General features: G+C 39.5%; 2 protein-coding genes across 2 annotated transcripts in view; one reads left to right on the top strand and one right to left on the bottom strand.

Moving 5' to 3' along the window:
- casq1a (calsequestrin 1a) overlaps positions 1 to 17,046 on the bottom strand; it is a 112,208-nt gene that overhangs the window by 23,894 nt on the left and 71,268 nt on the right.
- The window catches only part of LOC133665465 (translation initiation factor eIF-2B subunit epsilon-like), a 32,934-nt gene continuing 18,764 nt past the window's right edge, over positions 2,877 to 17,046 (top strand). The window contains exons 1-6 of the mRNA XM_062070766.1: positions 2,877 to 3,119; positions 9,488 to 9,612; positions 9,679 to 9,864; positions 13,689 to 13,866; positions 15,412 to 15,492; positions 15,588 to 15,665. Of these exons, the coding sequence (XP_061926750.1) occupies positions 2,976 to 3,119; positions 9,488 to 9,612; positions 9,679 to 9,864; positions 13,689 to 13,866; positions 15,412 to 15,492; positions 15,588 to 15,665 (792 nt within the window). The 5' untranslated portion in view covers positions 2,877 to 2,975. The remainder of the gene's footprint in view (positions 3,120 to 9,487; positions 9,613 to 9,678; positions 9,865 to 13,688; positions 13,867 to 15,411; positions 15,493 to 15,587; positions 15,666 to 17,046) is intronic.

Raw genomic sequence — 17,046 nt, 5'->3', positions numbered from 1 at the left:
CATTTATTTACATTCAGGATTCTGGATTAGTTCTCGCACGAGAAAAGGCAGTAAAGTGGACATTGGTACGCAAAGTGATAACTAAAAAGAAAAAATATTCAGTCTAAGCCCGGGCCCCTGAAGAGGGGGTCCAGACTGAGGCCAAGGGGAAAAAAACCTCATCGCTGTCAGGTTCAAACACTGATGACATCTATTAAACAGACAAGAAGCAAGGAATTAAACAGAGACAGGATTTAATTTGGCTCAATGAGGAGAAACGTCTGGGCTGTACTCTTGTACAGTGTTCCTCCACGCTCTGACGAAAGATTGCACGCCTCCTCTTTTATTTGGACTTTCCCTGATTACCTGGCAACAGCTGTTTCTAAAGGGAGGGGGGTCGTAAACAGCCGTCGCCTTTGGTTACAAAACAGTTCAAAGAAAAGGTCGCCTGGAGGGGGGTCAGGTCCTGCTTCCTCTCTGCTTTGTAGATCTCGGGTCAAGACAAGATCTTCCTGTGGATTACAATAGATCAAAGAAACAGACGCCTTCATGTCGCTTCCCAACCTACACAGTGGAGTTTTACAAGCCTTTTGATTGGTAAGATCAAAGACAGCTTTTGGTCTGCTCGCCGAGAACTCATTGAAACAAAGTTCTTCTAAACTTGTTGATATTTGTGGTGAAGTGTCAATTAATTAACTGGTAATATGTGTTGCATATGGTGAATGTTTACATTCATCTCGGAGAAAGCAAACCACAAGTTTAGGTAAATAGTGGTAATTCCTTTGGAGCACATAATAAAAATGGGGCCCCCAAGTTTGACATTCGCACGTGGACTGGGTTAGTTCTCGCACGAGAAAAGGCAGTAAAGTGGACCTTGGTACGCAAAGTGATAGCTAAAAATAAAAAAAATATTCGGTCTAAGCCCGGGCCCCTGGAGAGCGGGTCCAGACTGAGGCCAAGGGGAAAAAAACCTCATAGCCAGAAGAAAGCCATCACTCCAAATTATTTTTTACAGAACTTTTGAGGCTTGTCTCTGTTTTTTTGGCGTAATGTAAGCGGGATACTTTGTGACATTTGCGCAGAAATGGCTTTCTTCTGGCGACTCGACCATGCAGCCCATTTTTCTTCAAGTGCCTCCTTATTGTGCATCTTGAAACAGCCACACCACAATGTTTCAGAGAGTCCTGTATTTCAGCTGAAGTTATTTGTGGATTTTTCTTTGCATTTTGAACAATTTTCCTGGCAGTCGTGGCTGAAATCTTTGCTGGTCTACCTGAATCCCTCATTTTCCACTTCTTAATCAGCGTTTGAACACTGCTGATTGGCATTCTCAATTCCTTGGATATCTTTTTATACCCCTTTCCTGTTTTATGCAGTTCAAGTACCATTTCTCGCAGATCCTTTGACAATTCTTTTGCCTTCCCCATGACTCAGAATCCAGAAACATCTGTGCAGCACTGGATGAAAGATGCAATGGTCTGTCAGAAGCCCAGAAACTCACTGACCTTTTATACACACACATTCATTACAAACAAACATGTCACAGGTGAGGATTGGAACCTTGATTAGTCATTCAAACTTGTTTGTGTCAACTTTTGTGCATGTTATCAGATCAAAGTCACTGGGGTATGTCAACTTTTGATCAGGGTCATTTGGGTACTTTCTTTTGTCATTTTGATTTAAAAAGAGTAAACACAGTTTACCATTAAGCATGAGTGGAAGAAAGGCTTTTGTGTTATCATTCATATTCTCTGAAGAATGGCCAAGAAATCCTCAATTCTCCCAGGGTATGTAAACTTATGAGCACGACTATATATATTTATATTTTGAAAAATATATATTTTTATATTTTAAAAATTGCAACTTGTACTGCATTATTTTTTTTATTTTGATTCACTTTTCGGGTTTTGAAAATATATATATATTTTGAAACGTATATATTTAGAATATATAATATATATATATATTTATATTTAAAAAATATATAAATATATATATTAATATTTTGAAATTTACAACTTGTACTGTATGTTTTTTTTTTTTAATTCACTTTTCGGGTTCATCAGTACAAATGATAGTACATTTTGTATTCCAATTTTAAGTATATTCTAATTTTTATGGCGGCTTTATTTATACTTTATATACAAGCGGTAGAAAATGGATGGATGGATATGTATATATATATATATATATATATATATATATATATATATATATATATATATATATATATATATACATATATATATATATATGTAAGTATATATATATATGTGTGTATATATATATATATATATATATATACATATATATATATACACACATATATATATGTAACCTATTTTTATGGGCTTTCCTCTTTCTGATGTTAAGTTCCTGTTATACGCTGTTATACAGTATATGCCTTGAGCTCTTATTTTGAAGGCGCTAAGAGCGGAAGTGATGACACGTTGTAGTGGAGCGGGGGTTTGAAAGAAAGAAAATAAAGTGGTCCTCGTGTAAAACTGGAGCCTCCGTGTTTGTTATTTTGTAGTTTTAAACAGTATAGGTGACATTGATAAACCCTCGGTTACATTACGTGTCATCACTTCCGCTCTTAGCGCCTTCAAAATAAGAGCTCAAGGCATATGCTGTATAACAGCGTATAACAGGAACTTAACATCAGAAAGAGGAAAGCCCATAAAAATAGGTTACATATATATATATTTATTTTTTTTTATATGTAAAATTACTTATACATTGTTTTTATAAGGAAAAAAAGTTAATCCAAACGAACGTCTCATAACAGGGAATTGGTTCTCGTCGTTCGTTGAAAAGAACCGCTCAAAAGCCTCGACTCGTTCGGTTCTCGTCGTTCGCTGAAAAGAACCGCTCAAAAGCGTCGACTCGTTCGCAAACGCCACATCTCCAATGTCTGCCTCTGGCGTCGGTGAGCGAATGGCCCCGCGTCGGCCACCGTACTTGCTAGTCATTCCTGACGCCATAGTGGAGTCAACATGGCCGGTAAAGGAGCGAAACAGAGACTATCGGCTAGAAAAGGTGGCTGTGAGCAAGATGAAGAAGAGCCTCAGTTGCAGGCAGTTTTAGTCGCCGACAGCTTCAACCGGAAGTTCTTCCCGGTGACCAAAGACCACCCGCGGGTATGTCAGCGTGCTATGCTAACATTAGCAGCTAGCTATATACAACATGGTATACATGTCACTGATACAAACATTTATTTACATACTTACATTCATTTTAGCAACTCCTAACATTGACTTGCTGTGTGATGTTATAACAATATAATTGTTCGTCAGACTTTGCTGCCCCTTTTTTAATATTCAATACAGTCCGTCCAAGAACAGACAAACAGTATAAAGTATAGACTTACACCAGGGTTGTCCATTATGTACATACACTTGTAAATAACATAATATCATGGCTGTCTTTGAGTTTCCAATACTTTCTATAACTCTTATTTTTTGGGATAGAGTGGCCACAATACCCAGCAATATGTTTGGAGGAGAAAAGGTGAGGCCTTTAATCCCAGGAACACCATTCCTACCGTCAAGCATGGTGGTGGTAGTATTATGCTCTGGGCCTGTTTTGCTGCCAATGGAACAGGTGCTTTAAATGGGACAATGAAAAAGGAGGACTACCTCCAAATTCTTCAGGACAACCTAAAATCATCAGCCCGGAGGTTGGGTCTTGGGCGCAGTTGACCCCAAACACACGTCAAAAGTGGTAAAGGAATGGCTAAATCAGGCCAGAAGGAAGGTTTTAGAATGGCCTTCCCAAAGTCCTGACTTAAAGGCCTACTGAAACCCACTACTACCGACCACGCAGTCTGATAGTTTATATATCAATGATGAAATCTTAACATTATAACACATGCCAATACGGCCGGGTTAACTTATAAAGTGACATTTTAAATTTGCCGCTAAACTTCCGGTTCGAAACGCCTCTGAGGATGACGTATGCGTGTGACGTAGCCCGACGAACACGGGTATGCCTTCCACATTGAAGCCGATACGAAAAAGCTCTGTTTTCATTTCATAATTCCACAGTATTCTGGACATCTGTGTTCGTGAATCTGTTTCAATCATGTTCATTGCATTATGGAGAAGGAAGCCGAGCAAGCAAAGAAGAAAGTTGTCGGTGCGAAATGGACGTATTTTTCGAACGTAGTCAGCCACAACAGTACACAGCCGGCGCTTCTTTGTTTACATTCCCGAAAGATGCAGTCAAGATGGAAGAACTCGGATAACAGAGACTCTAACCAGGAGGACTTTTGATTTGGATACACAGACGCCTGTAGAGAACTGGGACAACACAGACTCTTACCAGGATTACTTTGATTTGGATGACAAAGACGCAGACGTGCTACTGTGAGTATGCAGCTTTGGCTTTTTTTTGCGTATGTACGTAACTTTTTTTAAATATATAAGCTTTATGAACCTTGGGTTAGGTGAACGGTCTTTTGGGCTGAGTGATTGTGTGTGTTGATCATGTCTTTGAATTGTATTGGCGTGTTCTATGGAGCTAGGAGCTAGCAGAGGAGCTAGGAGCTAGCATAACACGTACCGTACCGTACGTGCGCGTCACGTACGTAACTTTTTTAAAATATATAAGCTTTATGAACCTTGGGTTAGGTGAACGGTCTTTTGGGCTGAGTGATTGTGTGTGTTGATCGGGTGTTTGAATTGTATTGGCGTGTTCTATGGAGCTAGGAGCTAGCAGAGGAGCTAGGAGCTAGCATAACAAACACGCAGGTGTTATTATGCAGGATTAATTTGTGGCATATTAAATATAAGCCTGGTTGTGTTGTGGCTAATAGAGTATATATATGTCTTGTGTTTATTTACTGTTGTAGTCATTCCCAGCTAAATATCAGGTACCGTGAGTATGCAGCCTTGGCTGCTAAACATTCGATAACTTGACCGTATGTGCGCGTCACGTACGTAACTTTTAAAAAATATATAAGCTTTATGAACCTTGGGTTAGGTAAACGGTCTTTTGGGCTGAGTGATTGTGTGTGTTGATCAGGTGTTTGAATTGTATTGGCGTGTTCTATGGAGCTAGGAGCTAGCAGAGGAGCTAGGAGCTAGCATAACAAACACGCAGGTGTTTTTATGCAGGATTAATTTGTGGCATATTAAATATAAGCCTGGTTGTGTTGTGGCTAATAGAGTATATATATGTCTTGTGTTTATTTACTGTTGTAGTCATTCCCAGCTGAATATCAGGTCACCCCCGGCTCTCACAGCATCTTCCCTATCTGAATAGCTTCAACTCCCCACTAGTCCTTCACTTGCACTTTACTCATCCACAAATCTTTCATCCTCGCTCAAATTAATGGGGAAATTGTCGCTTTCTCGGTCCGAATCTCTCTCACTTCATGCGGCCATCATTGTAAACAATAGGGAACTTTGCGTATATGTTCAACTGACTACGTCACGCTACTTCCGGTAGGTGCAAGCCTTTTTTTTATCAGATACCAAAAGTTGCAATCTTTATCGTCGTTGTTCTATACTAAATCCTTTCAGCAAAAATATGGCAATATCGCGAAATGATCAAGTATGACACATAGAATAGATCTGCTATCCCCGTTTAAATAAAAAAAATTCATTTCAGTAGGCCTTTAAACGTGTGGACAATGCTGAAGAAACAAGTCCGTGTCAGAAAACAAACACATTTAGCTGAACTGCACCGATTTTGTCAAGAGGAGTGGTCAAAAATTCCAGCAGAAGCTTGTGGATGGCTACCAAAAGCGCCTTATTGCAGTGAAACTTGCCAAGGGACATGTAAGCAAATATTAACATTGCTGTATGTATACCGTCAGGTTCAAACACTGATGACATCTATTAAACAAGACAAGAAGCAAGGAATTAAACAGAGACAGAATTAAATTTGGCTCAATTGAGGAGAGCGTGTCTGGGCTGTACTCTCGCACAGTCTCCATCACGCTCTGGCGAAAGATTGTACGCCACCTCTTTTATTTGAACTTTCCCCGATTACATGATGTGATGGACTCTGACTGTCGTCCGGGTTCTCAGGACCATCAAGGAAGGACATTGCCGAGCAGGTGTAGACTTTCTTTATTTTTCAATAAATCAAAGTCTCTCGCTGGCTGCTTTTCAGCTCTGCGCGCTTCGCTCCTCCGTTCCAGCTTTTCAGCGTCACGGTGTCGTCGTCTGCCTTGCGCTCTCTTCCTCTTTCGCTCTGCATCCCCCTCTCTCTGGCTCCTTCTCTCCTTTCCGTCTCTCTTGGCTGCCGTCCTTTTAAACACTGAGAGTGCATTAATTGATTGTGCCCAGCTGCCCGATCCACGCACCTGCAGTCCATTTGGACGCGCGTCCGCCGGCCACGCCTCCTCGCCGCCATCTAGGAGCGGGCCCCGGTGTGCCCTGCCCCGCTGTCGGACTGCCGGCCACGCCTCCTCGCCACCATCTCGGAGTCGGGCCCTGGCGGGGCACGCCTCCCCACACATGGCAACAGCTGTTTCTAAGGGAGGGGGGGTTGTAAACAGCCATCGCCTTTGGTTACAGAACAGTTAAAAGAAAAGGTTGTAAACAGTTAAAAAAAAAGAGGTCCCTGGTCTTGCTTCCTCTTCACTTTGTAGTTCTCGGGTCAGGACAACATCTTTCTGTTGATTACAATACATCAAAGAAACAAAGAAACAGAACGCCTTCATGTCGCTTCCCATCCTACACAGTGGAGTTTTACAAGCCCTCTGCTTGGTAGGATTAAAGACAGCTTTTGTCTGCTTGCCGGGAACTCATTAAAACACACATTTTTGTGATAACTTAGATACAATTATTCTAACAATACTTTTGACCCAGCGGATTTGCTCACATTTTCAGTAGACCCATAATAAATTCATAAAAGAAGCAAACTTCATGAATGTTTTTTTGTGCTCCAATCACTCTATCACAAAAAAAATAAGAGTTGTAGAACCGATTGGAAACTCAAGACAGCCATGACATTATGTTCTTTACAAGTGTACGTACACTTTTGATCGTGCAGGGTGTGTCAGTCGATCGCCAGCCAGGCATTAAAACAATAAACCTAAAAATGAGCGACCATCAATCTTCACTAAGACGTCACTTGATTGACATTCAAGGCACCAAAGGGTCTTGTAATAATAATAATAATAATATATTTTATTTGTAAAAAGCACTTTATATTGAGTAAACAATCTCAAAGTGCTACAGTGTATTAAAAAAAATAAAAATAAATAAATAAAAAGATAATAAAGAAATAAATACAAATAAAAACTAGAATAGCCAAATAGCTATAACTAGTATGCATATATCTAAAAAAAGGCTTTTTAAAAAAGAAGGGTTTTAAGCCTTTTTTAAAAGCATCCAGTCTGTGGTGCCCTCAGGTGGTCAGGGAGAGCGTTGTGAGATGACGCTGGCTGCTGCCAGATCAGTATTAAGAAAAAACGACCGACAGGAAGGCGAGAAACACTTTTTTTTTATTTCAACAGACTCTCTCGTCAAAAGCCTAGAGACCGACTGCACATTTCCTGTCTTCACAATAAAAGCGCTGCTCCGTCCTGCCTGCGCTGACAAAATAAGCGCAAACAAGCTAGTGTCGACGTATTCGTTTAATCTGGAGCCGGAAGATGTTTAAAGAGGACACGATGCGTGAACTTAAAATTAAAAAACAACACCATTACACTGAAATTATTAATCGCAGCAAAAAAATATAAATCAGAACTATTTTTTAATCGATTAATTGTCATACTGATAAAAATGTGTTATTTTAAACGCTAGTTTAAGCGTTTTAAATATACAGAAAAAATACACACCCATAATAAGTAAGAACAAAATTCATTATTAGATACAGAAAGTATAAATAAACCTAGGAGTTTATAAAAAAAAAACATGAGTACAAAATTGGACTACCCTACCTGGTGTGTGTATGCTTGAACTACAACATATCAGAACAATGAAACAGGTAAAAATAAGTAAATAAATATGTTAGAATAATTGTATCTAAGTTATCACAAAAACTTTGTGTTTCAATGAGTTCCCAAGCGAGAAGCAAAAACATGTCTTTGAAAATACCAAGAAGAAGGCTTGTAAAACTCCACTGTGTAGGGGGGGAAGCAACATGAAGGTGTTCTGTTTTCTTTCATGTATGGTAATCAACAGAAAGATATTGTTTCAACCCAAGGACTACAAAGCGGAGAGAAGGCAGGATCTGCCCAAGGTCCAGACGACCTCTTTTTGAACCTCATTTTTCAACTGTTTTACGAACCTCTTTTTGAACTCTTTTACGACCTCTTTTTTTTTAACCGACCTTTTCTGTGAACTGTTTACGACCCTCGTCCCTTAGAAACAGCTGCGGTCAGGGAAGGTCCAAATAAAAGAAGGAGGCCTGCAATTGGCAGAGCGTGTTGAGACACTCTACAATTGTACAGTGTCCCGACGTTTCTCCTCAATTTGAGCCAAATTTAATTCTGTCTCGGTTTAATTCTTTGCTTCTTGTCTTGTTTAATAGATGTCATCAGTGTTTGAACCTGACAAAATACTTAATTAACCTCTTATGGCCCAAGCGGTTTGTTTACATGCTTTTTTTAATTTATTTTTGCTATTTGGGCTTATTGGACCCTAATTAGAATAAAAACTAATAATCATATTTTGAAATGATGTACTTAGTCCATAAGTACACAAACGTGTACTTCATGTTTAGTGACATGCAAATTTGTATTTTTACACTTTTTTTCCCCCCAAATTCTATTGTATGTTATACTCTTCTGACACCACCAGATGGCAGTATAAGTGTCCACATAAGTGGCCATAAGACCCCAATTCAGTAGTGTACACATTTTTGGAAATAAGAGCTAAAAGGTGCTGTCCACGCATGTGGCCACTAAGGCCTTTAGAGTTAAAAATATATGATTAAAAATTGTAGAAATACTGTAATTTTAAAAAAATAATAAAAATTAATCCAATTGCTGCTAAGTTTCTTAAGTGCGACTCATTTTCTGCCTCTCAATCGGGAATCGGTGCTCATCGCTCACTTAAAAGAGCCGTTCAAAAGACTTGATTCGTTCGCGCATGTCAAATCTCGCTACAATAATGCTACTGTGGAGGTTCCTCCGGGTTCTCTGGACCACCAATGACGGACATGACAGCCGTGTTCATCTTTGCGAACAATGGTTTATTTTGCAACGAGTTGTGCTTTTCAGCCATGTTAAAGTTCCTCTCGCTCGTTCTCCACCATCAACAACCCCCTCTCTCCTTCCCGACCTGCCTTTAACAGAGCGACGGGTGATCAGACAAACAAACACAGCTGTGTCATCTACGCACCTGTCACTAATCTCGAAGCCGGTCCTGACACACCCCGCTTCGCTGCAGGTCCGCAGGCCACGCCCCCCCACAGCTACTTATTATTAGAAGCGCTAGTCGTAAAATCCTATGCTGGACTGTTTATATTGTATTTTGTTTTACATACTTGCATAGATTTTTAGCAATTACCTATTGTGTGATGTTATAATAATATAATTGTTCCTCAGACTTTGCTGCCCCTGGGTAATGTTGCCATGATCGACTACACGCTGGAGTTCCTCACCTCCACCGGAGTGCAGGAAACTTACGTCTTCTGCTGCTGGATGGCGGGCCAGGTCAAAGAACACCTGCTGTAAGCGGCACACACCAGGTAAAGCTCCTCTTAGTCTTTATATAAATATGACATTTTATCTGACAGGAAGTCCAAATGGTGTCGGCCGACCTCCCCGAACACGGTGCACATCATCACGTCAGAACTGTACAGGTCTCTGGGAGACGTGCTCAGGGATGTGGACGCCAAGTCCCTTTTACGCTCAGACTTTCTGTTGGTCTACGGAGACGTGGTGTCAAACATCGACATCAGCCAGGCGCTGGTGGAGCACAGGTAAGGTTTTCTTGGGAGGGAAAAATGTGTCGCCCCACAAGCTTTTTACTCCTTGTCAGGGACGGCTGAAGTATCCCACAATGCATTGCCGTAGAGTCATCGTTTACGACAGTTTTTTCAACCTTTTCTGAGCCGAGGCACTTTTTTTTTCATTGGAAAAATCCCGAGGCACACCACCAGCAGAAATCATAAAAAAATGAAACTGCAAAAAAAATACAAATAAAAGTCGTTGTCGCAAATGTTGGATATGACTTTAAACCATAACCAAGCATGCATCACTATAGCTCTTGTCTCAAAGTAGGTGTACTATCACGACCTGTCACATCACGCCCTGACTTATTTTGAGTTTATTGCTCTTTTCCTGTGTGTAGTGTTTTAGTTCTTGTCTTGCGCTCCTATTTTGGTGGCTTTTTCTCTTTTTTTGGTGTTTTCCTGTAGCAGTTTCATGTCTTCCTTGAACGCTATTATTCCCCGCACCTGCTTTGTTTTTGCAGTCAAGACTATTTAAGTTGTGCGGACTCTTATCCTTCTTTGTGGGGACGTTGTTGATTGTCATGTACGGATTGCACTTTGTGGACGCCGTCTGCTCCACAGTAAGTCTTTGCTGTCGTCCAGCATTTTGCTTTTGTTTACTTTGCAGCCAGTTTAGTTTTCACACTGCCTCCCGCCCAATTAGCTACCTGCTGCCACCAACTGATATGGAAGAGTATTACACGGTTACTCTGCCGAGCTCTAGACAGCACCGACACTCAACAACAACACATCATTTGCGGATTATAATTACTGGTTTGCAAAAAACATTTTTACATAATCTCCCACAGCACACCAGACTGTATCTCACGGCACACTATGGTTGAAAAACACTGGTTTACGATAGCGCAACATGTAATATTTCCGAACAAGGGTTGTTCGGTATACCGGTACTAGTATAGTATCGCGGTACTAATGAATCAAAAATGGTACTATACTCTGTTTGAAAAATACCGGTTCCGGGGCATGATGTCGTGACATTGCTGGTTTTACTTGCAGAGGAGCATGTTCGGCAGCGCACACACACAGAGTACTTAGAAGCAGACACAGTATGTAGACAGAAAAGGGAGAACGGACGCATTTTGGCTTAAAAAGTAAAGATAAAGGTGAAGTTATAACACTGAAACCCTCTCAGGAAGAGGTGCTTTAAGACATGGCTAGCGAGCTAGCGGCTAAAGTCCATTTGCAGTGTTTTAGCTACCGTATTTTCCGCACTATAAGGCGCACCGGATTATAAGGCGCACCTTCAATGAATGGCCTATTTTAATACTTTGTTCATATACAAGGCGCACCTCATTATAAGGCGCATAGAATAGACGCTACAGTAGAGGCTGGGGTTGCAAGACCTGTTGTGGCTCAATATTGGTCCATATTAGAGATGTCCGATAATATCGGCCGATAAATGCGTTAAAATGTAATATCGGAAATTATCGGTATCGTTTTTTTTATTATCGGTATCGTTTTTTAATTTTTTTTAATTTTTATTTTTAATAAATTAAATCAACATAAAAGGCCTTTAATAAGCAGCTAATTAATGGTGAATATGTTCCCCATACTAAAGTGTCACCAATATGTTTTGAGTAGAGATGTCCGATAATATCGGTCTGCCGATATTATCGGCCGATAAATGCGTTAAAATGTAATATCGGAAATTATCGGTATCGGTTTTTTTATTATCAGTATCGTTTTTTGTTGTTTTTTTTTAGTTTTTTTTTTTTATATTAAATCCACATAAAAAACACAAGATACACTTACAATTAGTGCACCAACCCAAAAAACCTCCCTCCCCCATTCACACTCATTCACACAAAAGGGTCGTTTCTTTCTGTTATTAATATTCTGGTTCCTACATTATATATCAATATACATCAATACAGTCTGCAAGGGATACAGTCCGTAAGCACACATGATTGTGCGTGTTGCTGGTCCACTAATAGTACTAACCTTTAACAGTTAATTTTACTCATTTTCATTAATTACTAGTTTCTATGTAACTGTTTTTATATTGTTTTACTTTCTTTTTTATTCAAGAAAATGTTTTTAATTTATTTAATTTTATTTTATAAAAAATTTTTAAAAGTACCTTATTTTCACCATACCTGGTTGTCCAAATTAGGCATAATAATGTGTTAATTCCACGACTGTATATATTGGTTGATATCGGTATCGGTTGATATCGGTATCGGTAATTAAAGAGTTGGACAATATCGGAATATCGGATATCGGCAAAAAGCCATTATCGGACATCCCTAGTCCATATATAAGGCGCACCGGATTATAAGGCGCACTGTCAGCTTTTGAGAACATTTGAGGTTTTTAGGTGCGCCTTATAGTGCGGAAAATACGGTACTTCTAAATCACTAATCCTCGCCTCCATGGCGACAAATAAAGTACGTTTCTTACAAGTATCATTATCACTGGAGGACGAGGAATAGCTAAACATGCTTCACTACACACCATAGCTCAGTGTTTTTCAACCTTTTTTGAGCCAAGGCACATTTTTTTCATAAAAAAATACGGAGGCACACCACCAGCAGAAAGGGTTAAAAAATGAAACTCCACCAGGTTGTCGTGCCTTATTTTGAGTTTGTTGTTGTTTCCCGTGTGTCGTGCTTCAGTTCCTGTCTTGCGCTGTTATTTTGGTGACCCTTCCTGTTTTGTTGGGGTTCTCCTGTAGCAGCTTCACGCCTTCCTTTGAGTGCTATTGCCCGCACCTGCTTTGTTTCCGCAATCAAGACTATTGAAGTTGTGTGTACGCTATCCTTCTTTGTGGGGACATTGTTGATTGTCACGTCTAGGGCTGCAACTAACAATTAATTTGATAATCGATTAATCTGTCGATTATTACTTCGATTAATAATCGGATAAAAGAGACAAACTACATTTCTATCCTTTCCAGTATTTTATTGAAAAAAAAACAGCATACTGGCACTATACTTATTTTCATTATTGTTTCTCAGCTGTTTGTAAATGTTGCAGTTTATAAATAAAGATTTATTTATAAAAAAAATGTAAAACATTTTTTATTTTTTATTTTTTAAAAGCCTCTGCGCATGCGCATAGCATAGATCCAACGAATGAATGACTAAATTAATCGGCAACTATTTTTATAATCGATTTTAATCAATTAGTTGTTGCAGCCCTAGTCACGTCATGTATGGATGTACTTTGTGGACGCCGTCTTTGCTCCACACGCTGTAAGTTTTTGCTGTCGTCCAGCATTCTGTTTTTGTTGACTTTGTAGCCAGTTCTGTTTTACTTTATTTTTACATAGCCTTCCCTATGCTTCAGTGCCGTTTCCTAGCGGTACTTGCCTTTTGTTCATTTTTGGCTTAAGCGTTACATACCTTTTTACCTGCACGCTGTGCTCTGCATATTGGGATCACGACAAAACCATCCTCGACGCGTTCCGACTTTTACAAAGCAATGAGCTACCTGCTGCCACCTACTGACATGGAGTATTACAAGATTCAATCAATCAATCAATGTTTATTTATATAGCCCTAAATCACCCTGCCAAGCGCTACACAGCACAGGCACAAGACCTGCCAAGCGCTACACAGCACAGGCACAAGACAGCGGCACATTATTATGATTATTGATTTGCAAAAAAATATTTTTTGGCGTCGCTGCTAACAAAATCTAACGTGCCAGAATGTAAACAAATGCCATGGGTGGATCTACACCTGACATCCACTGTAATGATACCAAGTACAATAGTGTATCTAGACGATACTACTATGATTACGTCTATTTTTTTATCGTCACAAAATCTTTTTTTTTTTCTTCTTCAGGCAACGTCGAAAGATCGACAAGAACATTTCGGTGATGACGATGCTCTTCAAAGAATCGTCGCCGGGTCACAAGTCTCGCTGCGAGGAAGACGACCTGATCGTCGCCATGGACAGCAAGAGTCAGAGAGTTCTGCACTGCCACAAAACACACGGCTTGAAGAAGCTACATTTCCCAATGGCACGTGACCACTAAAAAACACTATACTCCGTATCAAAACATTAGAGAGGGTTTTTATGGCTCTTCCTTTTAAGGACTGGCTCATTATTATAGTTTATTTTTACATTTTTTGATCAAGGAAACTCGTACTAGTTAAACGATACGTTACACAGCGGTGTTTTAAAAACTTTTTGAAACCGATAATTTCCGATATTACATTTTAAAGCATTTATCGGCCGATTATATCGGACTGCCGATATTATCGGACATCCCTAATTAGAAGCAATAGTGGTAAAATGCTATGCTGGAATGTTTATATGTGTGTGATGCAGTAGGGTCGTTTTTTTTATAGGGTGCCATTTGGACTTCATAACTTGTAAAAAATAAATAGTTGATTTACCAATATTTTTATGTTCTATTGTATACATGACATATGTAACTTGCTGAAAAACATATTGGTCGAACTCAGGCACCTAAATCATAGTATATTTAGCTATATTAATGAGAGGTGACACACGGGATATGTCCACTCTGTTAACACCAATGTATTTGCTGTATATGATATTTTGCAACAGCAGTGATGATTAACCAAGAATTATGAAAGAAACTGCTGTTGAATGCATAATAGCACTACATATACATTGTGATAAGTCAACATTACTATATACATGTCCACTCTGTTAGGTTGATGTCCACCGTGTTAGTTGAATGAGGCTAACACGGTGGACACTAACACGGTGGACATTTTGAGCTAAAGTTAGCCTTCAGCCTGCCTGTGTTAACATAACAGCTAGCATGGACTTGAATAATTGATAAGAAATCTATAATTTCACACAAACATGTTTTGAAAAATTTCAATTTGATTGATCTCCTTATTATTTAGGCCTAACAGAGTGGACACGTTATGTTCAACCACATTAAATTCACTTCATAAAAACATCAACATCAGATAGTAAGAGAGCTAAAAAACCACACAGCTTACCAGAGTTGAGTTTCCCGCCACTGGTGTGATGTTACCTGATGAGAATGATGTCACTGACAAATGTGGTTGTTTTCTTAAAGGGACAGTAACGCAACTTAACAGAGTGGACAGCGACCACAGGGACAGACATAGAACCTTATTTTTTTGTAATTCTTTTTACGATTTTGATAATATACACCATATGACTAAAGAGAGCTTGTCTATGATAATTATATCATAACAAAAAAAAATTAAAAATATATGTTTTTACTTGTTATTTTCTAGATTAAAGTTGAATAAACAGCACCAGGGACATGGCAAAATCGCATAATAGAACTTTAACAAAAGCTTTAAAAAATATATATTCTAATGTTTGAAGCCCATATCACTGTATTTATGATAGACAACAATTTACCATACACAAAGAAACTAATGGAATGAGCAATTGTAAATATTTTGAGAAAATATGACATGATTTATACTGGGGACGCAAAAGGCACCATATAAAAAAATGACCCAGTACACATCTCCACCTACACTAAACTTGCTGTGTGTATTGAGCAAATAAAGTATGTAACGTCGCTAAATCCCTGCTTCTTCTCCAGAACATTTTCCACAACGGAAGTGACGAGTTTGAAATCAGACACGACCTCCTGGACTGCCACATCAGCATCTGCTCACCACAGGTGCATTTTTGTTCCAGAGACAGGAACTGTTTGACGTGCGATTAAAAAATAATCAAAATAAAAACAACAACTCTTGTTTTGCTCTCATGTTGTAGGTCGCCGAGCTCTTCACTGACAATTTTGATTACCAGACCAGGAATGACTTTGTCAGGGGGATTTTGGTGAATGAAGAGGTAATAAAGTGCAATTGATGTTTTTTGCCCAAAGGACCAGTGCATGGGGTTTAGTGCCATCTTGTGGTGAGGGTGCACATTTCTTCCCTCTTCTCATAAGTTAAAGGCCTACTGAAATGAATGTTTTTTTATTTAAACGGGGATAGCAGATCTATTCTATGTGTCATACTTGATCATTTCGCGATATTGCCATATTTTTGCTGAAAGGATTTAGTATAGAACAACGACGATAAAGATCGCAACTTTTGGTATCTGATAAAAAAAAGGCTTGCCCCTACCGGAAGTAGCGTGACGTAGTCAGTTGAACATATATGCAAAGTTCCCTATTGTTTACAATGATGGCCGCATGAAGTGAGAGAGATTCGGACCGAGAAAGCGACAATTTCCCCATTAATTTGAGCGAGGATGAAAGATTTGTGGATGAGTAAAGTGCAAGTGAAGGACTAGTGGGGAGTTGAAGCTATTCAGATAGGGAAGATGCTGTGAGAGCCGGGGGTGACCTGATATTCAGCTGGGAATGACTACAACAGTAAATAAACACAAGACATATATATACTCTATTAGCCACAACACAACCAGGCTTATATTTAATATGCCACAAATTAATCCTGCATAAAAACACCTGCGTGTTTGTTATGCTAGCTCCTAGCTCCTATGCTAGCTCCTAGCTCCATAGAACACGCCAATACAATTCAAACACCTGATCAACACACACAATCACTCAGCCCAAAAGACCGTTCACCTAACCCAAGGTTCATAAAGCTTATATATTTTAAAAAAGTTACGTACATACGCAAAAAAAAGTTGCGCACATACGGTCAAGCGATCGAATGTTTAGAAGCCAAAGCTGCATACTCACAGTAGCACGTCTGCGTCTTTGTCATCCAAATCAAAGTAATCCTGGTAAGAGTCTGTGTTGTCCCAGTTCTCTACAGGCGTCTGTGTATCGAAGTCAAAAGTCCTCCTGGTTAGAGTCTCTGTTATCCGAGTTCTTCCATCTTGACTGCATCTTTCGGGAATGTAAACAAAGAAGCGCCGGCTGTGTACTGTTGTTGCTGACTACGTTCGAAAAATACGTCCATTTCGCACCGACAACTTTCTTCTTTGCTTGCTCAGCTTCCTTCTCCATAATGCAATGAACATGATTGCAACAGATTCACGAACACAGATGTCCAGAATACTGTGGAATTATGAAATGAAAACGGAGCTTTTTCGTATTGGCTTCAATGTGGAAGGCATACCCGTGTTCCCCGGTCTACGTCACGCGCATACGTCATCCTCAGAGGCGTTTCGAACCGGAAGTTTAGCGGCAAATTTAAAATGTCCCTTTATAAGTTAACCTGGCCGTATTGGCATGTGTTATAATGTTAAGATTTCATCA

This window comes from Entelurus aequoreus, linkage group LG14, assembly GCF_033978785.1.
Source record: "Entelurus aequoreus isolate RoL-2023_Sb linkage group LG14, RoL_Eaeq_v1.1, whole genome shotgun sequence".
In the NCBI taxonomy this organism is placed as follows: domain Eukaryota; kingdom Metazoa; phylum Chordata; class Actinopteri; order Syngnathiformes; family Syngnathidae; genus Entelurus; species Entelurus aequoreus.
This window is presented reverse-complemented; position numbering and strand designations above follow the sequence as displayed.